At 48.2% G+C, this 24,878-nt stretch overlaps 1 protein-coding gene across 2 annotated transcripts in view; it reads right to left on the bottom strand.

Annotated features, from left to right (window-relative positions):
* DEK (DEK proto-oncogene) overlaps positions 1-24,878 on the bottom strand; it is a 166,893-nt gene that overhangs the window by 95,673 nt on the left and 46,342 nt on the right. For both annotated transcript variants that reach the window (XM_030211616.1, XM_030211608.1), the window contains exon 3: positions 7,666-7,764. In XM_030211616.1, the coding sequence (XP_030067476.1) occupies positions 7,666-7,764 (99 nt within the window). The remainder of the gene's footprint in view (positions 1-7,665; positions 7,765-24,878) is intronic.

Raw genomic sequence — 24,878 nt, 5'->3', positions numbered from 1 at the left:
CCTAGCATCCAGGCTCACCCAAAACAATAAACACTGGTGAAATGGGCCTCGCAATGGTGAAGACATAAAGTAGATTAACCTAAAACTATATACAGCTAGCTGAGAGTGCAGCCTGGAACAGAAAAAAACAGGCCTATGTTTTTCCTGGGACCTAAGGTAGAGAGACCGACAAGCAGCCACTCTCCACCGCGGAAAAGAAAAAACTGAGGATGGAACGGACGCGCATGGGCGGGAAGATGGCCGCGCATGCGCAGTGCATCCATCTCATGCTTTGCTGGCTGTCGCAAAGCTCTTCAGATTTTACTAGAAAAAATCTCCGTTCCTGGGGCCACCGTGGACGCCGACCCACATGTGAGAACAAGCAGCCTGCTTGTCCTCGGAGAAGTTTGATGTTTTCAAAGTCCAGATAGTAAAATTATGTATCATACCTGATAATTTTCTTTCCATTAATCATAGCTGATCAATCCATAGACTGGTGGGTTGTGTCCATCTACCAGCAGGTGGAGATAGAGAGCAATCCTTTTGCCTCCCTATATGTGGTCATGTGCTGCCGGAAACTCCTCAGTATGTCGATATCCAAGCTCCATCCGCAGGACTCAGCACTTAGAGAATTACACCCACAAAGGGACACTCTGCCCAGCTCACCACCGCCGAAACGGGGGAGGGGAATTAACCCAGCTCATCCCCACACAAGTGGGGGAGGGGAATCCGTCCAGCTCATCCCCGCGGAGCGGGGGAGGGACACCACACCCGCCGATGCGGGGGGGGGGGGGATCTGGCTTATCCTGCAACCGCAACCGCGGGAGGAGCTGACTGACCCTAACACCGCCAAAGCGGGAGGGGTACAAAGCTGCCCTACTGCCGCACGAAGCGGGAGGGAGCGCCGGCAGAATTTAAGTCTCAATCCAGCCCCGTAAAACGGAGGGGAGAGGAATGCAGCAGCTCACTGTAACACAAATTCGTCTCAACTCTTGAAGAATCCATTGAAAAACTTGAACACGAAGTCCTCCTGAACCGGAACTGAAGACTAAACTTGAACCTGAAATGCAACCAGAATATAAGCAATACAGATATCTGGGAGGGGCTATGGATTGATCAGCTATGATTAATGGAAAGAAAATTATCAGGTATGATACATAATTTTACCTTCCATATCATCATGCTGATCAATCCATAGACTGGCGGGATGTACCGAAGCAGTACTCACCCAGGGCGGGACATAGAAATCCCTGACCGCAACACTGAAGCTCCAAACCGGGCCTCCGCCCGAGCAGCCACAGTCAAGCGGTAATGCCTGGAGAAGGTATGGGCCGATGCCCAAGTTGCCGCCTTGCAAATCTCTTCCAAGGAGACGGACCCGGCCTCTGCCATCGAGGCCGCCTGAGCTCTAGTGGAGTGAGCCTTCAGCTGGATAGGCGGCACCTTCCCCGCGGCCACATAAGCCGCTGCGATGGCTTCCTTGACCCATCTTGCCACTGTAGGCTTAGCAGCCTGCAGACCCTTACGAGGACCTGCAAACAGGACAAACAGATGATCCGACTTCCGGAAATCATTGGTCACTTCCAAGTATCTGATGATGACTCGTCTCGCATCCAGATATTTGAGAGCAGAGTATTCCTCTGGGTAGTCCTCCCTATGAAAGGAAGGGAGACAGAGCTGCTGATTCACATGGAAGCGAGAAACAATCTTGGGCAGGAAGGAAGGCACTGTGCGAATAGTCACTCCTGCCTCAGTGAACTGCAGAAAAGGCTCTCGACATGAGAGTGCCTGGAGCTCGGAAACTCTTCTGGCTGAAGTGATAGCCACCAAAAAGACTGCTTTCAACGTCAGGTCTTTCAGAGATGCCCTAGACAAGGGTTCAAAAGGCGGCATCTGCAAGGCTCTTAGCACCAGGATGAGATTCCACGAAGGCACCACTGAGTGCAGAGGAGGGCGCAAGTGATTAACTCCCTTGAGAAAGCGCACCACATCTGGCTGCGAAGCCAGGGAAGCACCCTTCAGGCGGCCCCTGAAGCAAGCCAGAGCCGCTACCTGGACTTTAAGGGAACTGAGCGACAGGCCTTTCTCCAGACCTTCTTGCAGGAACGCCAACACTGAAGAAATTGGAGCAGTGAAGGGAGAAAGTGAGCCTGCTTCACACCACGCTGCAAAGGTACGCCAAACCCTGGCGTAAGCAGTAGAAGTAGAGCGCTTCCTCGCTCTCAGCATAGTGGCGATGACCTTGTCTGAGAAGCCCTTCTTTCTCAGACGCTGTCGCTCAATAGCCAGGCCGTAAGACCAAAGGGGGAGGGATCCTCCATCACCACGGGACCCTGATGTAACAGGCCCTGCTCCACTGGCAGCCGCAGAGGATGGTCGACTGAGAGCCTGATCAAGTCCGCATACCAGGGACATCTGGGCCAGTCCGGACCCACCAGGATTATCCGGCCCGGATGCTTTGCCACCCGGTCTAGCACCCTGCCCAACATGGGCCAGGGCGGGAACACATAGAGAAGCTCCTGTGTCGGCCACTGTTGGAGAAGAGCATCTACTCCCAGGGATCGAGGGTCCCGTCCTCTGCTGAAAAAGCGCGGCACTTGGCTGATGACGCCATCAGATCTAGGCTCGGCTGGCCCCAGCGCTTCGTGATGTCCAAGAACGCCCGAGCAGATAGCTGCCACTCTCCGGGCTCCAAGGTATGGCGACTGAGAAAGTCCGCCTTGACATTCATGACTCCGGCAATGTGGGCCGCTGACAGCTGTTCCAGGTTCGCTTCCGCCCACTGGCATAGATTCATGGCCTCCTTGGCTAGAGGGGCGCTCTTGGTACCTCCCTGGCGGTTGACATAGGCCACAGCCGTGGCATTGTCCGACAGGACCCGTACTGGCTTCAACGCCAGTACCGGGATGAACTCCAAAAGCGCCAACCGAATGGCTCTGAGTTCCAGGAGGCTGATAGACCACTTTGCCTCTGCAGGAGACCAGAGCCCCTGCGCTGTCCTTCCCAAGCAGTGGGCTCCCCAGCCCGACAAAGAGGCGTCCGTCGTGACGACAATCCACTCCGGGGTCACCAGAGGCATTCCTGCAGACAACTTGTCTGTCTGCAGCCACCAGCTCAGCGCCTTGCGCACTGCCGGGACCAAGGGAAGGCGCACAGCATAATCCTCCGACATCGGAGTCCAGCGCTGCAACAGAGACAGTTGTAGTGGTCTCATATGAGCCCTGGCCCAGGGCACTACTTCCATCGTGGCCGTCATAGAGCCCAACAGCTGCACATAGTCCCAAGCCCGAAGAGGAGAGGCTACTAGGAACTGGTCCACCTGAGCCTGAAGTTTGACAATCCGATTGTCTGGCAGGAACACTCTGCCCACTTGGGTGTCGAATCGAACTCCCAGATACTCCAGGGACTGAGTCGGGCGCAGCTGGCTCTTCTCCCAGTTGATGATCCACCCCAGGGAGCTCAAAAGAGCAACTACCCGGTCCACAGCTTTGCCGCACTCTGCATAAGAGGGGGCTCGGATCAACCAGTCGTCCAGATAAGGATGGACTTGTACTCCTTCCTTTCGCAGGAAGGCCGCGATGACCACCATTACTTTGGAGAAGGTCCGCGGAGCAGTAGCCAACCCGAAAGGGAGGGCTCTGAACTGGAAGTGTCGGCCCAGGACTGCAAAACGCAGAAAGCGTTGATGAGGAGGCCAGATGGGAATATGCAGGTACGCTTCCTTGATGTCCAAGGAAGCCAAGAACTCTCCTGCCTTCACTGCCGCTATAACAGAGCGGAGAGTCTCCATGCGAAAGTGCCGAACTTTCAAGGCCCGATTGACCCCTTTGAGGTCGAGGATAGGCCGGACAGAACCTCCTTTCTTTGGTACCACAAAGTAAATGGAGTAACGTCCCTTGCCAATCTGATTTTCTGGCACCGGAACGACCGCACCCAGGCGTATCAGGTTGTCCAAGGTCTGCTGCACTGCCACAGCTTTGACTGGAGACTTGCAGGGAGAGAGTACAAACCCGTCTCTTAAGGGTCGGCAGAACTCTAACTTGTAGCCGTCTCTGATGACTTCCAGCACCCAAGCGTCTGAAGTTATTGTGGTCCACTCGCCCAGAAACGAGGACAGCCGTCCTCCAATCTGCACTGGGGCGTGGACCAAGGCCCCGTCATTGGGTACGAGACCCTGGGGGAGAACCGGAGGGAGCACCTCCGGGACGGCGGTCTCTGCGAAAGGAATGCTGCTTGGGGGAGAAGTTCCTCTTGAAGGAAGAGGAGGCAGAAGAGCCCGACCTGCCCGGGCGGTACCGACGGGCTTCCTGAAACCGTCCTCTGGAGGTACCGGGGCGAGTACTAGCCCGAGCCCTGACCTCTGGTAACTTCTTGCCCTTAGATGTGCCGAGATCGGTCACGATTTTGTCCAGCTCGACCCCAAAGAGCAGCTTGCCTTTAAAAGGCAATCTAGCCAGGCGGGATTTAGAGGCGTGGTCAGCAGACCAATGCTTCAGCCAAAGCCACCGCCGCGCAGAGATTGTCTGAGCCATGCCTTTAGCTGAGGCCCTCAAGACATCATACAGCAAGTCTGCCAAATAGGCCAAGCCCGATTCCAGGGCCGGCCAATCAGCCCTCAAGGAATGATCCGAGGGGGAAACCCGCTGCACCATAGTCAGGCACGCCCTGGCCACATAGGAGCCGCAAACTGAGGCCTGCAAACTTAAAGCAGCCGCCTCAAAGGACGACCTTAAGGCCGCCTCCAATCTTCTGTCTTGGGCGTCCTTTAGGGCCGTGCCACCTTCCACCGGCAACGCCGTTTTCTTAGTCACCGCAGTGATTAAAGAATCCACGGTAGGCCACAGATAGGCCTCACGTTCACTTTCAGGCAAAGGATAGAGGCGGGACATAGCCCTAGCCACTTTAAGGCTCGCTTCTGGGACATCCCATTGAGCCGAAATTAAGGTGTGCATGGCATCATGCACGTGGAAAGTTCTAGGCGGGCGCTTCGTCCCCAGCATAATGGCAGAGCCAACAGGGGCTGAGGGAGAGACGTCCTCCGGAGAGGAAATCTTCAAAATGCCCATGGCCTGCACTAACAGGTTGGGCAACTCCTCTGAGCTAAAGAGCCGCGCTGCAGAGGGGTCATCCGCTCCATCCGAGCGGGGATCCGTCTCCTCCAAGGAATCCGCAAAGGACCGTTGGGAGAACTCAGATACGCTGCCCTCATCTACATCGGAGGAGACAAAGTCCTCCAAGGCCTGGGAATCAACCCGAGGGCGTTTACCTCCGGGGGCCTCAACCTCTTTACCAGACGAGGGAGCAGGGGCAGCGTTTTGCATAAGGAAGGCCTGATGCAGCAGCAAAATAAACTCGGGGGAGAAACCCCCCAGACTGTGCACTTTCGCAGCCTGGGCTACAGCCCTAGATGCACCCTCAACCGGCGCTCGCAAGAGCGGGGGAGAGACATGCTGCGCATCCAAGATGGCGTCCGGCGCGACACTCCGCGAAGGAGCCGCGCGGGAAGAACGGCGCTTAACTTTAGCCGCTTTAGTGCCGTCGCCCAAATTAAGGGCGTTCATGGCATTAATGTCTCCCACCTCAAGGGCGGCCCAAGAAGAAGCCGTCCGAGCCGCGTGGCCGGCCAAGATGGCGGAGGCGAGCAGCGGGGGATGGGCGTTTATGGCGGGAAAAACCGCCACACCGGAGGAAGGACCGGGACACTCATCGGTCACGAAACTGTCACCCAACAAGGGCGAATCAGACTTTAAGACCCCCGCATCCCCTCTAGAAGCGCCCAAGCGATCCGGGGAGCGACTCTTTGCGCCCTCGCCCTCCGACGCCATAGGCCACGTGGAGATCAATCGGGGAACCCCCTGCCCGCTATAAAAAGGTAAAAATTACCTGCTTTCCGCTCCGAGCTGTAACGACCTGGTGTCCCAGTGAGTAGCTGCAATAAACGTTTAAATAAACGTCGAAATAAACGCCTTTAAGGTCGTTCAAAATTTTTTTTTTTTTTTTTAACGGAGCCAGCGGGAGGGGGGAGAAAAGGAGGGACCTGGCGCCACCAGGTTTGCACTTGCTCAAGAAGAGCCCTCCACCCCAGGCACTCAACAAAACCTAAAAATTAGGCTTGGAGGCCTAGCCAGAGCTGCTGCTGTGTGTGACCACCACCTGCTGAGATAAGAGAACATACTGGGAAGTTTCCGGCAGCACATGACCACATATAGGGAGGCAAAAGTTTGCTCTCTATCTCCACCTGCTGGTAGATGGACACAACCCACCAGTCTATGGATTGATCAGCATGATGATATGGAAATATACATATTTAAAAAAAAAAAAAAAAAAAAAAGATGCCAGGGTCCCAAGCTATCTACAGTCCCGTAATCCACAGAAACTGAAATATGGACGTCTATCTTTCGTTTCGATAATACGGTCAGGGACGCCCAAATCTCAACATTTAGGTCGAGCTTAGAGATGGTCGTCCCCGGTTTTCGGCCATAATGGAAACCGAGGACGCCCATCTCAAAAATGACCAAATCCAGGCCCCTTGGTCGTAGGAGCAGCCAGCATTCGTAGTGCACTGGTCCTCCTCACATGCCAGGACACCAACCAGGCATCCTAGGGGGCACTGCAGTGGACTTCACAAATTGCTCCCAGGTGCATAGCTCCCTTACCTTGGGTGCTGAGCCCCCCACACACCCCCTAAAACCCACTCCCCACAACTGTACACCACTACCATAGCCCTTACGGATGAAGGGGGGGGGGCACCTACATGTGGGTACAGTGGGTTTCGGGTGGGTTTTGGAGGGCTCACATTATCACCACAAGTGTAACAGGTTGGGGGAGGGGGGGATGGGCCTGGGTCCGCCTGTCTGAAGCGCACTGTACCCACTAAAAACTGCTCCAGGGACCTGCATACTGCTGTGATGGAGCTAGGTATGACATTTTAGGCTGGAAAAAAATGTTTTTAAAATTTTTTTAGGGTGGGAGGAGAGGTCATCCTCGATTCCCTCCGGTGGTCATCTGGTCAGTTTGGGCAACATTTCGAGGCTTGGTTGTGAAAAAAAGGGACCAAGTAAAAGTCGACCAAATGCTCATGAGGGACACCCTTCTTTTTTCCATTATTGGCTGAGGATGCCCATCTCTTAACCACGCCCCCGTGAACTTTGGTCGTCCACGCGACGGAAAGAAGTTGAGGACGCAAATAAATCGGCTTTCGATTATGCCGATTTAGGTGACCTTGGGAGAAGGGCGCCCATCTCCCGGATTTGAGTCGGAAGATGGACTTCCCTTTCGAAAATAAGCTAGAAAGTAATTGGGGCAGTCAATGACAGCAAGATATCAGCGTAAAGACTAATTTTGTATTCTATCGCCCACCACAACTCCCCTAACAACTGGATTAGAGGGAATGGCAACCACAGGCAGTTCCATCACCAATGCAAAAAGCAATGGGGACAATGGGCAGCCCTATTTGTCTCATGGACCCCCAACAAAAACTTTTTCAGCATCAATCCCCAATAGAAAAGATTGCTGCCCCTCCCCCGAAAAAATAAGTTTTATGCAATATTTACTACTGTAAGTTTTGTCTATTAACCTTCATGAGACCAAAATGTTTTGGGGTATAATTAAGCTAAAATATATATACAGCCAACAAGTTGGCTTTCCAGAACAGAAGAGGGAAGAAAAATAAAATAAAAATCTTACCTTGCATTGTTACAGGGTCTTGTTTCTGTACTTTCACCTCCAAGCTCAGTCTCTCAACTTTTTTCTTCTCTCTTTTTCCTTCTACAATAAGGCTCTTTTCTGGATCAAAAATAATAATAATAAAAAAAAAAATATATATATATATATATATATATATACATATAACATAAATATTTTAAAGTTAACTGATACAATTCTATATTAAGATATCAGGATAACGAAGAACGTACCAGGAAGTTAGCAGAATTTCTCTTTGCGGAGTATAACTTACTGTTAAGACCACTGCACTTTAATACTTCAGCCTCACTGTGACAGTTAAAATGAGACCAGCTTGTGAGTCCACTAGGGACAGAGAAAGTATCTGTATATAATACACGTAAAGTGCTTTGGTTGTACCACAAAAAGGCAACATATAAAAAGTTCACCAATGTACTGGCAACACATCAAAAAACGTTATCCGTTCAATTTTTGTTACTTCAGTTTACGTCTAATGTGTGCCCTGAAATGAGGGAAGAGCAATAGAATGTGTTGAGGTGGGAGAACTCTTTCATAACAGTGGGCTGCATTAGTGGTGGAGTAGCCTAATGTTTAGACCACCGAGCAGACCAGGGAGCCAGATTCGAAACCCACTGCTGTTCCTTGTGATCTTGAGCAAGTAACTTAACCCTCTATTGCCTCAGGAACAAAGAATTACAAGTAATCTGGGGACAAGGAAATGCCTAGTATACCTGCATTTACATAACTCATCTTGAGTAACTACTTAAAACTGAGTTAAATCCAAATACAAAATTAGTGATAAGACTCTTGACAGCATATTAGCTGCTAGAGGAGAGATGTCTGAAATGATAGGACAAGGCCCCTCCTGAAATCTTCCTCTCCACCCCCCCCCCAAAAAAAAACCCACCAAGAACAACTCTGCTCCCAGTCCGATCACCTTCTCCCACTTTATCCTCTACCATTCTACCCCTTTCCTCACTCACTGGCACTGCTCTCCTGCTGCCATTGCCGCTGCTGTGATACCAAAGGGGAGATGCTATCACCATTCCTCAACCCTCTACAACCAGCCAAACAGGGACTGACCTCTCCCCCCCCCCCCCCCCCCCCTCATCTGAAGGTTTACATGGTATAGGAGCAAACCCCAGCAGCATTTGCTCTACTGCTCTGTTTTCAAAATGGTGTTTACTGTATAGTCCATACAACAAACAGTGTTGGCCCCAGGATGGCCAGCATCATGCTGGACACAGGGGAAAATAACAGAAAGGATAGTTCATAACATTCTTTCCAAGTCTTGTGTGTATATGCATATGTGCATCCCTGTCTGCCTGTATCCAGCTTGGAGGGAAGAAAGGAAGGGTGCTTTCAATGGAGTATTTCCCACCATTACACTGCTCTGAAAAGAATACAATGAAACCATGATAATATATCATTAGATGTCAATGTCACATACAGACCAACTGAAGCTACAGTCAAAACTCATCACCTGGTTTCAGTTGAAACCAAAAACTCAAGTTCAGCTGTCTGAATATGAACCAGTGAGGGCCACTGGGGACTGTCTGAACTTGCGGTCTGCATCTCTCTGCTAAACCCACAGTATCCAAGCCTGAATATAATTTAAATAATGAAAGACCACATTTTACTTGCAAGCAAAATAGCCTTCACATATATGGACTGCAACACATGAAAAACAAAAAGCCATAGTGCTTTTACATGTACTGATAACATAACTCCACAGAGATGCAAATTCCTAAGGAGTTCATCATACCAAATTAGAAGACTTAAATGCCTGCTACAATTTTATTTAGAATCAAAAAATTCAAACCCAGAAAATAACCACTGGTAATGTAAGATCAATAAAAATGCTAAACCAGGGTCCCTGTTAGAAATGGGTACTCATGAGAGAGCAGACATAATTAAACAAATGAGTGAATCTAAAATAATAATATTTGTGTTGGAGAAATACCTCACCCAAGCAAGGAAACGCCACGCGATTTAAACCTCTAAGGGTGGACAAGCTTCTCAATCATTGATATACTCCGTGATAATAAATTTTAAATAATATCAAATAAATCAACCCACTGAGCTTTAAACATGAATTTTTCCTCACATAACTGCTCTCATATGGTCCCACACTAACGTTACTCACACTAGTACCAAAAATAATAATGCTGGAGAAATCCTATGCACTTAGCTTGTGGCTGAAGGTGGTCCACTCTCATGTCTTCCTTTGATCCAAAAATCCTCTTATATCAACATCGTGGTTCACACCTCAATCGCATTAAGGTCCACAGCACGCTGGGGAAATTAACAATCCTTTCAATTCTTTCAAAAAATCCCCTCGCGTAGCTGTGGCTCTTGTAGAAATAATTGTATCAGTCCCCCTCAAAATTCTGCGAGTTATTTGCCATCACAGTAGAAAAAGAGTTTTGAGAGCTCTGGGTTTTGCCTATTCAGGTTTAGATGCTTCTGTCTTATCATATACTGATGACATATTTTTGAAGATACATTGATATATTTAGAATCAACTATTGTAGCAATTGATACCTAGGCTTCTAATAAGTTTTCAAAACTTAATAGGTTACAGACAAAAATGGTCTGGCTTGGAAATTATAAATCTGTGCCTGTAAAAATTAAAATTGGTAACAGGAGGGGTTTTGAGGATTGAAGATAACAAGAATTCTTGGTATCACTGCTGATCCCAAACTTGAGTTAGAACATCAGATAAAGGCTTTGGCAAGGAAGTTCTTTTTTAGGTTAAGACCGTTGAGAGTCATACAAGGCTATGTTAAGTCCTAGTAGTTTTAGGTCTCTTGCACAATCAATTTTACTACCTTATCTAGACTACTGTAACTCCGTTTATAGCAGAATTTCTGACAGATTGTTGACTAGATTGCAACCGTTTCAAAATACTTTAGCAAGACTGATATATATATATATTTTTTTTTTTTGGGGGGGGGGGGGGGGGTACAAAGAAATATGAAAGAGCATCTCCTTTGCTGAAAAAATTAAGGACCTCTTATTAATCTGCACTAACGATTCCCGGCATGGCAAATGCGCTGCAGCCCATTCATTTTAAATGGGGTGCGTCACAATTGTAGCCCGGGAATCGCTAGCACGGTTTAGTAAGAGAGACCCTATATTGGCTGCCTATAAGATCTAGGATTAAATTTAAAAATAGCTTGTATAGTTTTTAAATCAATATATGGCATTTTATCAGATCGGTTAGTGCATACTTTATGTTCCTAAGAATTTTTCTCTCTCTCTTAGCACTCAATGTTTAAAATTAGATGCTCGTTCAGCAAAAAACATTTCTATGAAGAAGCAATTAGCATATACTTTTGTGTACCAGGGTGCTAAGGTATGGAATCATTTCCCCTTAGAATTAGACAAATTGAATCCTAATCTACTGTTTCTGACAGCTCTTAAAACATATTTATTTAGTGTTAAAAATCAGAACAGGAACATTATAGTTATCTGTATTTTATTATTTGACATGTAATGTATGTAATTCTCCCTGATTTGGGGATTTTTTTTTATTTTTTTTTGTGATCTGCACTGAATCATGGGCACATTCAGTAGTCTCAGCCCAGAGCACAGCTAAGTACTAGTTTCTTAAAACTTTATAAAATGAAATAAAAGTTGTTTAAGATCCTAACACAGTTAACAGAATTTGAGGTTTTTCTGACTGATGAGGATACACGCAAGCGCATATACTGTATGATCAAATTTAAAGTATACGCTTAGCAACACGATCAGCTGTACTAATGAGATTAGATTCAGCTGGAACCAAGTGTCTGAAGTCTTTTCCTCAAAATCAACAATAGTTTTCAGCGGAGCATTTTACTTGCCTATGGTGAATACTGAATCCATTAGGAAATGTAGCAGAACACAAGAATATGAATAGAATAGAACGAGTAGCCCCCCCTTGAGACTGCCAAATGTTCCCTGGTGGTCTAGTGATGTAATCCAGACAGGAGCAATATCCCATCGTGGGAGCCATTTTGACAGCATCCAGAATGGACAGAAGCACTAGGAATCATTTCTGCTCCAGTTACATCCTAGACCATCAGGAATTGTAAGATAGGCCCAGGGGCGAGAAAGGAGGCAGACACACCAAAAAACAGGACAAACCACATATTTTTGGCTTCCACTAAAACACAGAAAAATTAGTCCTTGCCTGTGACCTGATAAGAGGCTCAAACCTAAGAAGCCTAGGTGGCTAGTGTCCGCTCTTGTTCTGGGAGGAAGGTTTGAACCTTCTGCGTACAGAGCAGTGCTCCAATGAATTCCAAATCGCTGGACAGGGCAAAGATAGGACTCAGGGAAGTTTATAGCGTACCCTAGTAGCTCACCCAAATAGTCATCCATATGGACTCCCGAGCATTGTCCTCAGACATGCTCTTCACCAGCCAATTGTCGACATAAGGGAACACATGCACCCCCAGCCTGCGTAGTGACGCTGCGACTACCGCCAGGCACTTTGTGAATACTCTGGGCGCAGACACCAGACCAAAAGGCAACACACAGTACTGAAAAATGAAGATACATACCTGTAGCAGGTATTCTCCGAGGACAGCAGGCTTATTCTCATCATCGTCCGCAACGGCCCAGGAGACCAGGAAAAAATTTGCACAGCAAAAAGAAGAGCTTTCCAGAACGCTCCGCTGCGCGGGATGAACACTCTGCACATGGGTGAACGGCTTTCCGCCCGCGACGCAAGCGTGCCTTCCTCAGCTGAATAAAAACAAATAGAGAGGGGGGAAGTGACGTCACCGAGCTAAGATGGCTGCTTGAGCGATTTGCTCCGGCTGCCCCAAAGCAGAAAACGCTTCTTTGATCGGCTAACTTAGCAATAATTTAAAGCCAGAGAGAGTAATAAGCGATGGAAGAGAGCGGGATCACAATAAGCATGACCTCCCGCGCACTGAAACAGTCCCTGGCGGGATTCGCATACCTGGGCCCAAGCACATCAACCTCACAAATCAAAATGGGGTGAAAAAGCAATCGGCAACAGAGGACCAGGTGCAGCAGCAGATAATACAGGAGTCCCAGTTGCTCTACAGTCCAGAAGAGCCACAAACTGCAGGAAATGATCCACTGGTCGAGATTCGGGAGTGCCTGAAAGAATTCACAGGGGAGCTAAAAGCCATGCGCTCCGATTTCAATACCTTGGGGGCAGACCTGCGTGGCAAAATTGGAGCTCTGGGGCAGCAAGTAACAGAAACAGAAGAGAGATTAGAAGAACAAATGGAAATGATACAAGTCTTAAATGAACAAGCTATAGAGGACAAACAGAATTTCCAGCAAATCTGGGATAAACTGAAAGATATCGAAAATTGGAGCAGACAGTGTAATATATGATTTTGAGGCCTTCCAGAAATCCCATCCTATGCGAACTGTGAGCTTGTGGTGCAGCAGATGGCAAGCACTCTCCTAAAAGATACAGGTGGAGAAAGAACCTTCAGAGATCTATGTTGACAGAGCGCATCGCTCGCTAGGAGCGCCCAGAAATAATCAGCTCAGAGATTTGATAGCATGCTTTGCGGACTACAAACTAAAGGAAAAAAATAATGCATGCTGCGCGGGAAATCCCGGATTTCACATGGGACACACACCGAATTGAGGCACACCCAGACCTGGCACTCGCCACACTTCGGCGGCGGGCAGAACTTTGCCCGCTTACACAATACCTGCGAGCTCAAAACATACAATATAGATGGAGTCACCCGTTTGCTCTGTGCTTCTATAAAGAGGGGAAACTACATCAGACTCGAAGGGCCTCTGATGCAGCATTGATCTTCCCAGAAAAAGAGATAACCAACTTAGCCGGGCCCACACTTAAGATGGGGACGGCACGCGTGGCAAAACCAAGATGGCAGCGAGTGACGGCTGGGAAAGGGTGATTACAACGGCAACAGTCATATCCTGCTTTGCACCGAGGGAAATCTTTTGCAACTTAATCATCTAGTCACTATACGTGAAATGTTGGACACAGTACGTCTCTTATCTGGCTAGTACAAAGCGAAGGTCAGAGACGTAAGGGAATATAATGCTACAGAAGAGACTATAATACAAGAAAACAGGGGGGGGGGAGGGAAAAGCTAATAATGGTATGTAAGAGGTCGATAATTGTTAACTTATGTTAAGCTTCTAGTGCTATATAAGGTTTAAAGCCATAATGTTATGTGGTGTTAAGGGGAAAGGGAAGTTTAAAAAAAACAAAACAAAAAAACATTCTGATATAAGATATAGCCAACATAGAAGCTTTGGGGCACGGGAATGTTACAGATCCCCTTAAAACACCTGACCGTGATATGGAAGGTGGAATTTGGGTAGGGGGGGAAGGGAGGGGGCTGGAAAAGAGTTTTTACAGAAGAAAGCAAATATGGTAGGGGTTCCTGATACTAAGATGCAGAGAGAGCTAAAGAGATGGGTTACGTAGATAACAAATATGACTACAATCACCTTTTTTACACTTAATGTGAAGGGCCTAAATTCGCCAGTAAAAAAAGAACTCTTATTTAAGGAAGCGGTCCGGCAGGGAGTAGATATAATATTTGCACAAGAGACATTCACTTTACAAAAGATGGAAAAGAAAGTCTCCCTTTCTCCTTTCAAGTGGAGGATGTCACAGGACTCAACCAAGGAGAACTACCTCAGATCCTCTTCTGACTCGTCATGAGCGTTCCTCAGTGTCGGACAAAATCTCCATATGGGAGCATCGAGACTGAGTGTGCCTTGACATAGACGAACCAGGTCCCCGAGAGGGGTGTCGAGGAGTCGGCTCCCACCTCGACTCTGGCAAAGCTTCCTCCACAGACATCGAGGGGGTACCAGCCTGGGTTGGCAGTTGAAACTGATACCACATGCGACACCAGAGGCTGAGGGCCAAGTGGGGCCTCAACAGGAAGTACGGCATGCACAAGCACCCCCGCTACCGACACACACCATTGCATGAGGCCATCCAGCAGTTCAGGTAACAAGGTCCGGATACACTCAGAGGGCAGACATCAGGAAAAGCTGGGGTGCCGGTTCAGAGACAGGTTGTAGAACCGCTGGGGTCAACACGGAAGCCAGGTCTTGGCTGCTCGGAGAACAGCGCATTGGTACTTCTTGAAAGAAAGGGGAGCAATCCTCCTAGCGCCCATGCTTCTTGGGTGCAGATTCTCTTGACGCCACAGAGCTCCTGGCACATTGTGTTGAGGAGGATCGGTGTCGAGGATTCTTAGACTTCGCAGTAAGCTCAGCACAGAGACTCCTTGGTACTGATGAGAATGATGTTGAATCCTCATGTCATCTCGGGGTTGGGTCCCGGGAACACTCTCCAGCAGCTGGCGTCCAGACAGGTAGAGACCCACTCGACGCAATACTACTACCAGCATCCAGGTCTCAAAGCAGCCATACCTGGGACAGATTCTCCCGATGCAGTCTTAGACGTCAATGCCGATACCGCTGACCCCAATGTCGATACAAGCATCGAGGACTTGGACCTGGCTCCAAAAGTCTTTGCTGTTGAGCTTCTCTGGACAACAGGGTTCTCTTGTGCATACACAGAGACAGTTAGCAGGGCTATGGTCAGGCCCTAAGCACTGAAGACACCAAGAATGGGTGTCTGCGCCGGAGAAATGGTCCCATTACAACAGGTGCAGCGCTTAAAGCCACTGGGAACTTTAGATGATATGGACAGAAAAACTTTTGCAATGAAGTCAAACGGCTTGATGGTGCCAGAAAAAGGGGCAAAGCACCGATCAAAAAAGACAGGATAAACCGGCTGGAGTTGAGGCCTAATCACGGGCTATTGACTGGAAAATAAAAAAATAAAAAAAATAAAAAAAGGCAAAAAAAAATTTAACGGAAGAGAGGAAAAGGCAGGTAGAAGAAAAAAAAAAAAAAATCTTCCCCCCCAAAAAGCCGAAAGGCACCAAAAAAGCTTTTTGACCGGGTATGTGAGGAGACAAGTAATTTTTTAAAAAATAAGTAAAACACCACAGCCTCTCTTCACTGCGGTAAAGAAAAAACTGTGGGCACCGCGCCATCATAGTGGGCGAGAAGGCACTTGTGCATGCATAGTGGAGAATGCCTCGCGCTCCACAAAGCTCTGTTTTCAGCTTGTTAGAAGCTCCAGACTGGGCAACGCAGCACCGCGTTACCCACTTGTGAGAATAAATAGGCTTGCTTATCCTGGGAGAACTCTTACTAGATTCTTGAATTGATGCAGTTGCTCATGATGTCTGTTAAAATAAACCCGTCTGCAAAGATGCTGTCAATGACAATTATTCAGAATTTGGAATTTTTGCCATTATCTTAGTATGGATAGCTTGGGATAAGCAAAATGAAACTGGAATCCAATAAAAGTGAAGAAAAATCCTAATGATGTAAAGCTCATTTTTGAGCTACGTGTCCCACAGGATGAAAACTGACTGGATTCACATATGGAATATGATCATTTTCAGTGAGGTCTATCAGGAAAACTGTAGCTTCCTGCTGCACAAAATTAACACATATCGCTCATTTTAACCACAGCTACTAATAAATAAAACATGAAAGCTTTTCCTTTAATATCTTTGATAGAGTGGATTGCTGAACGTGGCATTTTGTTACGCGAGATTGAATAAAATCCTATTTTTGAGATTTCAGAAACCATGTATCCCAGTTCAAAATGGGTTGCAGTTTCTAAATCTACACAAAATAAAAAATTGTTTCTTACCTGATCATTTTCTTTCCTTTAGTCGCAGCAGATAAATTCAGAGACTTGTGGGTTGTGACCATCTACCAATGGGTGGCGATAGAGAACGCTGAACTGCAGTGTTTTATAGGGTGGAATGTTCCTTGGTCAGTTAGTATTTCTCATAACAAAACAGAAGCAAACAGCATTATAGCATTTCTTCTTTCCCACAGGGAAAAGTGCTAAACCAAGAACTGCAAACACGTAAATTGCTTACAACAGTCCACCTAAAATACAAAAAAATGCAGCAACAAGTTCCAACAGAGAACTAACTAATAGGAACCGCCAGAAAAATAGGGTGGGCCTCTGGATTCATCTGCTGCTACTAAAAGAAAATTATCAGGTAAGAAATAATTTTTCATTCTTTAGCGTCAGCAGCAGATGAATCCAGAGATTTGTGGGCAGTCCTGAAATAGGGTGGGAACCTAAAGCTCCCGCAGATAGCACTGATACTCCAAAAGGTGCATCCGACTGAGCAGAGATATTCAAACGGTAGTGCATGGAGAAGATATGCCAGGTAGGCCATGTTGCTACTCTAAATATTTCCTCCAGGGAGAACAGACGGGCTTCTGCCCAGGAAGTCATGACAGCTCGGGTAGAAGGTGCCCAGAATCCAGCTGGAAGTGGTTTACCAGCTAGTAAACAGGCAAACATGATAACCTCCTTGACCCAGCGAGCTAGCGTGGTCTTGGAAAACGCATCACCTTTCTGAGGTCCCGAACAAAGCACAAACAATGATCTGAACAACACAACTTGGTCACTTCCAAACAGTGTAGGAGCACATTGCAAACATCAAGGAAGCTGGAAGAAACAAAGGTTGAGATGAAAGGAAGAAACCACCTTAGGAAGAAAAGATGGGACTGTGCACCCAGTCATCCCTTCAGGAGAAACCCAGAGTATCTCAACAGGACAAAGCTTGGAGTTCTGAAACCCTGCTTGGACAGATACTTGGATCTCTAATTAAAACTAGACTGCCCTGGACGATAGCCTAACGAGGGCGTGCCTGACCTGACCGGAAACAACATTTAGACATGTCCTCAGGAAGACGCTGAGTAACCCAGATCTTTCACCAACTTTGCAAATCCTCATCAAACAACAGCTTGCCATTAAAAGGGAGCTTAACCAGCCGCTGTATGAAGCTGCATCTGCTGCACAGTGGCGCAACTACAGCAAATGACAGGCTGTGACCACCAAAGACATGTGCTTGATCGACACCCAAATCAAGGCATACAAGGAATCTGCCAAAAATGCCTGCCTCATCTCCACATCTGGCAATTCAGACTGCTGGAATTCTGGAAGGAATATGAAATCTGCTGCACCCAGCTAAGGCACGCCCCAGCAGAATACGAACTGCTACAGATAGCTGCCAGCAGAGAGAGAGAGAACCAAATTGTCAGAGGGAGGCTGAGTTTGGCTTGGATGGTCCAAGAGAGATGGAAACCAACAGAGGAGAAGGAACCCCTGAAGTGGTCTAATATGGAATCTGGCCCACTGAGAATGCCAAAGATAGAGGCCAATGCACCCAGAACTTGAACATATTCCCAGACCCCAGGATCTGGTAGGGAAAGTAGAATCGGACTTGGATGTAAATCTTTTGTGATGAACGACAGGAAGAAATGTCTTCCCTAAGCCAATGTCGAATATCACTCCCAGATATGCCAAGATTTGTGTTGGAAACTGTCTCTTGTGAAATTGAATACCAATCCTGAGGACTGAAGAAGAGCAGCTATCTTGGATGAAACCTGTAGACTCTCTTGAAAGGATGAGTCACAAATCAGCCAATCGTGAGGTATGGATGAACCAGCAATCCATCCTTGCGAAGGAAGGCTACCATTACTACCATGACCTTGAAAAAATGTCCTTGGTGATGTGGAAAGGCTGAATGACATGGTTAAAAATGATAATGTTCACCAAGGATTACAAATAGCAAATCTTCTGTGGGAAGGTGAAATGGGAATATGAAAGCACACTTCCTTGAGATCCAGGGAGGTTAGAAACTCTTCCTGCTGGACTGAAACTATTACCAACTGCAATGTTCCAATTGTGAAATGTTGAACTTTTAACACTCTGACTTTTTTGAAGTCCAAACACAGGTAGAAAGAAGCTCACTTCTCTAGAACTACAAAGTAAATGGAATAACTTCCTGTTCCCCAATTGCAACTGGGGACAGTCTTGACTGTGCCTAAATGAAGAAGCATTTGTAAGGTGACTTAACTGCTTGATATTTGGGCTGGAGCTTGGGTGGAGATTCCAAGCAAAAAATCTGCAGTGGAATGGGAGTACTCCAGTTTGTAACCTTGCTTTAGTATTTCCAGGACACATTGGTCAGAGGTAATTTTGGTCCACTCCTCATGGAACCTGGAGAGGAGTTCTACTATTACGAAACCCAAAGAGTGAACTGAGAACCCATGATTGGGAGACGCAGAAGGCATTGGTAGACCTGGAGTGTGAAGCAGAGTTCTTTCTGGCAGAATGAAAGGTGGCTTGTCTTTGTTGAAGTGGGGACCATGAAATTTAGATTTGCCTGGCCTGCACTTGGCCTCATAAAACCTAAGATGAGACTGAGAAGTTTTAAAAGAATCTTGTCCTCTGGCAATCTCTGAAACTTAAAAGTCCCCTAGGTCTTTACTCAACTTCTCCAAATTTCTCCAAACAACAGTTTACCTTTAAAAAGGTAGCTTGCTAAATGTGACTTAGCAGCCAAATCAACTGTTCAATGCCTAAGCCAGAGCTATCTTCTTGCTAAGTGGGTCAAGAATGGCTTGTGTGGTTGTGCATTACAACTGGCTGTTCATTGGAGCCAACTAGTGTAGCTGAGAGCCAGAGTTAGATGGTGTAGCAGAATATGGCTGGTTGTACCATTGCGCACTATTGATGGCAAGGTGCAATAGGACTTAAACCAGCAACTTCTAGATCTCTGTGCTCACTCTCAGCAGGTAGCTTTAACCATTAAGCTATTCCTCTATATTAAAGTAGCTATGTAATAATCGCTAGCAGTCCAATACAATGAAAAGGTGCAAAAATGCAATAGAAGCATTTACAGTCACTACAGCATACAGCTAGTGGTGCCGCTGATATAGTGGTTGCTGGAGCTGGTACGTAATAGTTTTGGCCAGTGTCAGGTGCAATTGCAGACAGCACAGCAGCTGTGGCAAACCAACATGGTTAACCTTTAGCACTGTAGTGTTGTGTTAGCTGTCCCAGCCATGAAATGAACTGCTTGTCAAGGCAAGCAAAATGGGAGAGTAAAGTAAAATATGCCCCATTTGAAACACAGCTGAGTTTCAGAGTTTTTAATATGATGCACAAACCAGCCTTGAACCTGTGACCTTCAGGCTGAAAGCCAGCCACCTTCCAGAATAAAACTATTTTGCTGTAAACACTGCACCTGTAGAAAATGTCCCCATGGCAGAAGGCAAAATTATGTCTTACCTGATAATTTTCTTTCCTTTAAAGCAGCAGATGAATCCAGGAACTAGCGGTTAAGTCCGCCTACCAGCAGGTGGAGATAGAAATAAACAAACTAAAGGCAGTGGATGCCAGATGGCCAGCTCCTTCCTCAGTTAGTATGTCATTCGTAAGCATTTGCCAAGGCCAAAAATATGAAACCAACAACAACCAGAAACCATCCTCACTAAGAAAAACAAAGAACCAAATAAGAACTTCGAAATAACTGCAACTTGATCCAGAAATGGGAATCCTTTCCGTGTTCCTTTTATCATAAAGAAACTATGTACCAAATTTCATCAAAATCTGAGATGGTGAGGTGGGGACCCCTGGTCCACTTGACATGGAATGACTCACATGTCTGAACTCTGCAAAAGAGAAACTGGAAGGAAAAAATAGCCACACTGCACGGAAAATGAAAAAACCGTCGGCTGAACTAGGGAGGGATCCTGGATTCATCTGCTGCATTAAAGGAAAGAAAATTATCAGGTAAGACATAATTTTACCTTCCTTGTCAATTGCAGCAGATGAATCCAGGAACTAGTGGGATGTATCAAAGCATTCGAGAAGTAGGGTGGGAAGCAGACGCTCCATGTGCCAACACTCCCGCCCCAAAACTCGCATCCTCCCGAGCAGACACATCTAGCCTGTAATGCTTTGCAAAAGTATGATGGGATGCCCAAGTAGCCGCCCGACAATTCTCTTCCAGAGATAAGGCAGACGCCTCCACTCAAGAAGCCACTTGTGCCCGAGTAGAATGCGTCTTCAGGGCCACTGGAGACACCCGCCCTTGTAGCAGATACGCTGCTCCAATGGCTTCCCTAATCCAGCCAGCAACGGAAGCCTTAGAAGCCGCCTCACCTCTTTTCGATCCCAACAAGAGCATAAAGATGATCCAAGCGTCAAAACTCGTTAGAGATCTGCAAGTACCGAAACAAGGCTCTCCGCACGTCCAGGAAACGTAGCGAGGCAAACTCCCCCAGATAATCCTCTCTTCGAAAAGACGGAAGATAAACCGCCTGATTGATATGGAAAGACGAAACCACAGCACCACCCAAATCGACACCCCTGCTTCAGAAAACTGCAAAAAAGGATATCTGGAAGACAAAGCCTGAATTTCAGAAATCCTCCTAGCCGAAGCAATGACCACCAAAACCACTGTCTTAAGTGTTAGATCCTTCTCAGAAACCTTATTCAACGGCTCAAACAGTGGGGCCTGGAGGGCTCGCAGTACCACATTCAAATGCCACGCCAGGCACGGCTGCAGCAGAGGAGGCCGAAGCCAAAGAGCCCCGCATAGGAAACAGACCACATCAGAGCGAGCTGCTAAAGAGGAAACATCCAGTTTGCCCCTAAAACAAGCTAGCGTGGCCACCTGCACTTGAAGGGAATTATATGCCAATCCCTTTTGAAGACCATCCTGAAGGAACTCCAGAATAGCTGTAATGTCTGCCCGAAAAGGCGATTCAGCACGCAAAGCACACCACACCGAGAAAGCTTTCCACACTCACGCATACACTGCTGAAGTAGACTGCTTATATGCCCCCAAAAGAGTGGCAATGACTGGTCCTGAAAATCCCTTCTTCCTCAGCTGCCGCCTCTCAATAGCCAGGCCGTAAGATCAAAGTGGGAGGGATTTTCCATCTGAACTGGCCCTTGATGCAGCAGATCGGGAGTCTCCGGAAATCGCAAAAGTGGCTCTGAGAGTGCTCGAACGAGATCCGCATACCACGGCCGTCGGGGCCCATCTGGGATCACTAGAACGACCGGCTCCCGATGCCACAAAGAACTCTCCTTATCAGAGGCCACAGAGGAAAAACATAAAGTAGCTGTTGTTCCGGCCATGGCTGGAGAAGAGCGTCCAATTCTGCAGATCCTGGCTGCCATTTGCGGCTGAAGAACTGGGGAACTTTGGCATTGCAAGCCATGGCCATGAGATCCATTACTGGTCTTCCCCAACGTTGACAGACCAGCCGAAAAGCCGAGTCCGACAGCATCCATTCCGCTGCGTCCAAAAGAGTCCAGCTGAGAAAATCCGCTTGAACATTGTCTTGACCCGCAATGTGTGCTGCCGACAGACTCTGAACATGCGCTTCCGCCCATACAAGAAGACGAGACGCTTCCACTGCCAAGGAAAGACTGCGAGTGCCCCCCTGCCGATTGATGTAGGCCACCGTCGTGGTGTTGTCCGAGAATACACGAACCGCCTGCCCTTGCAGAAGGTCCTGAAAACTCCGCAGCGCATTCACGACTGCTCACAACTCCAAACGATTTATCGGCCAAGTCGCTTTGAGAGGGGTCCACGATCCCTGGGCTACTCGATAAATACAATGGGCTCCCCAGCCCACAAGGCTGGCATCTGTCATGTCTACCACCCAACTGGGAGACGCCAGAGAAACACCAGTCTGCAAATTGGCTGACCGGAGCCACCATGTGAGACTGTTCCTGGCCCAGCTCGACCAAGGAAGGCGTCGTTGATAATCCAGCGATGTCGGCGACCATCTGCTCAAAAGGAAATTCTGAAGACGCCGCATGTGAGCCCTTGCCCACTGAATGACCTCCAAGGTCGCCGTCATGGAACTGAATATAGTCCCACACTCGGGGAGCGCGACGACTCAATAAGGTCCGTACCTGAGAAAGCAATTTGATCCTTCGCCCCTCAGGGAGAAACACCTTCCCCCGCTTCATATCGAATTGCACTCCAAGATACTGCAGACTAAGTAGGAACCAGATGACTCTTGTCCATATTGACCACACAACCTAAGGATTGCAATACCGCAATCACTTAGTTGGTGACCACTCGACTCTCCTCTGCTATCATCGCCCGAATCAGCCAGTTGTCGAGATATGGATGCACTCGAATCCCCTCCTTCCGCTGCCGCCACCACCATGACCTTGGAAAAAGTGCGTCGGGCAGTGGCCATTCCGAAAGGAAGGGCCCGAAACTGGAAGTGCTGACCCAGCACCGCAAACCTGAGAAATCTCTGATGGGGCTGCCAAATGGAAATGTGCAGGTAAGCTTCCCTCAAATCCAGAGCCATCAAAAACTCGCCTGGTTAAACAGCAGCAATAACTGCCCTTAATGTCTCCATGCAGAAGTGACAAACCCGCAAAAACTGGTTTACTTTTCTGAGATCGAGAATAGGCCGAAAAGCCCCCCCCTTCTTTGGAACCACAAAGAAGATGGAGTACCAGCCTGTGTGCCTTTTGAAAGGAGGAACAGGCACAATAGCCCCTATCCTTAGCAGGTTTCGCAAACACTGCAGAACCGCTGTCCTCTTGGCCAGCGATATACAGCAGGACTCCAGAAAAAAGTCTGTGATGAGAGAAAAGAATTCTAGCTTGTAACCTTCTCCCACCACAGAGGACCCACTGGTCCGAAGTAATTCTGGCCCACTCTGGAAGAAACAGAGAAAGCCGACCACCAATCTGCTCTACTCCCAAGTGGACCTGCGCCCCATCATTGGGAGGCCCGAGGAGCCCCCTGATGAGAGGGGGGTCCAGAGAAACACCACACAAAGTGTGGAGGTGCATTTAATCCCCACGAGACAAACAGAAGGGAACAAAGAAGGGGTGGGGAACATAGGCTCTATCAAAACAATGGGGGAGACATACAATTTAATTAAACAATGAGAGGGGGGCCAGCCAGACGCTTCTCGTTGAGAAAAGGAAGAACGCTGCCCAAAATGAGGATGCTGAAAGACTGCGTTGGACCGCCCCAGGTGATACCGGCGCGTCTCTCTGAAACGTGACCTCGAGGCTCCTTTCTAGGTCTTCCCCAAAAAGCAATTTCATGAGCCATTGCTTAGAGGCCATATCTGCGGCCCAATGATGGACCCACAGAAGACGCCGAGAGGAAATGGTCAAGGCCATGAGTTTGGCCGAAGCATGGACCAAATCATACAAGGCATCCGTCAAGTATGCCAGCCAAATATCCATCAGCAACATCTGAGGAGTTCCCGGCATATCAGACTCCGAAATCGTAGCCAACTGAGACAAGCTCTAGCTGCATAAGAACTATAAACAGAACCTTGAAGTGTCAAAGCGGCCACCTCAAAGGCACGTTTTTAAAGAGGCCTCTAGCTGCCTGTCTTGCATATACTTAAAGTGCCACACCACCTTCCACTGGAACAGTAGTCTTCTTAGTGACTGCTGTCACCAGGGCATCCACCCTAAGTACAGCAAACTGCTCTAAACGGTCCGCTGAAACTGGATACAGCCTGGCCATAGCCCTGGCTACTTTCAGCCCCCCATCAGGATCCGCCCACTGGGCCGAAATCAACTCTTCAATAGCTTCATGTACCGGAAAGACCTTAGAAGGTCGTCTGGTACTAGCCATCTCAGGGTTGACTGCCTGAGAAGCCGCAACCTCAGGGTCCACTATATTCAGGGCTTCCAGCGCCTGAGAGATAAAGGAGAACAACTCCTCCTTATGGAAAATCCTTACGGCGGAAGAGTCCTCCTGTTGGTCAGTGAGGACACCGTCCTCCACATCCTCTACCCCCATCTGCTCTGAGAGAGCCACCACGGAGGAAGCTGCAGGCGACCTTATGCAGTACCCCTCCTCAGACACCAAAGAAAGCCTAGGCTTTTTAAGGGAAAAGAAATCCTCTGGGGGAAAAAAAAAAAACAATCTCTTGGTTACCCCCAGACCCCCTGAGAGAATCAAAGGCTGAAGCCGTCGTAGCCACGTGAGGGGGGGGGGGGGGGGGGCAAGGCCCTTTTCAACAAAAACGCCTGATGGAGTAGCAAAATAAACTCTGGCGAAAACCCCTCCCCCGCAACGGAGGAGGTCGCAGCCATGGCACCTGCACCACAGTCCCTGACGGCCCCCCGACTCCCCTACCAGCGGAGAAGAAGCTTTGCCCAAAACCGCTACCGGAGCCAGCTCTGCAACCAATCGCAAAATGGAGCGAAAATCGCCAGGCTCCAGGCGGGAAAGCCACGCTCTCGGGGGGGGGGGGGGGGGGGGGGGGGGGGGGGGGGGGGGTGCACTGCTCCATCGAGTCCCGCCAAATCAGCGCAGCCCGCGCTGCAAAGGCCC

Source organism: Microcaecilia unicolor, chromosome 1, assembly GCF_901765095.1.
Source record: "Microcaecilia unicolor chromosome 1, aMicUni1.1, whole genome shotgun sequence".
NCBI classification, from domain to species: domain Eukaryota; kingdom Metazoa; phylum Chordata; class Amphibia; order Gymnophiona; family Siphonopidae; genus Microcaecilia; species Microcaecilia unicolor.
This window is presented reverse-complemented; position numbering and strand designations above follow the sequence as displayed.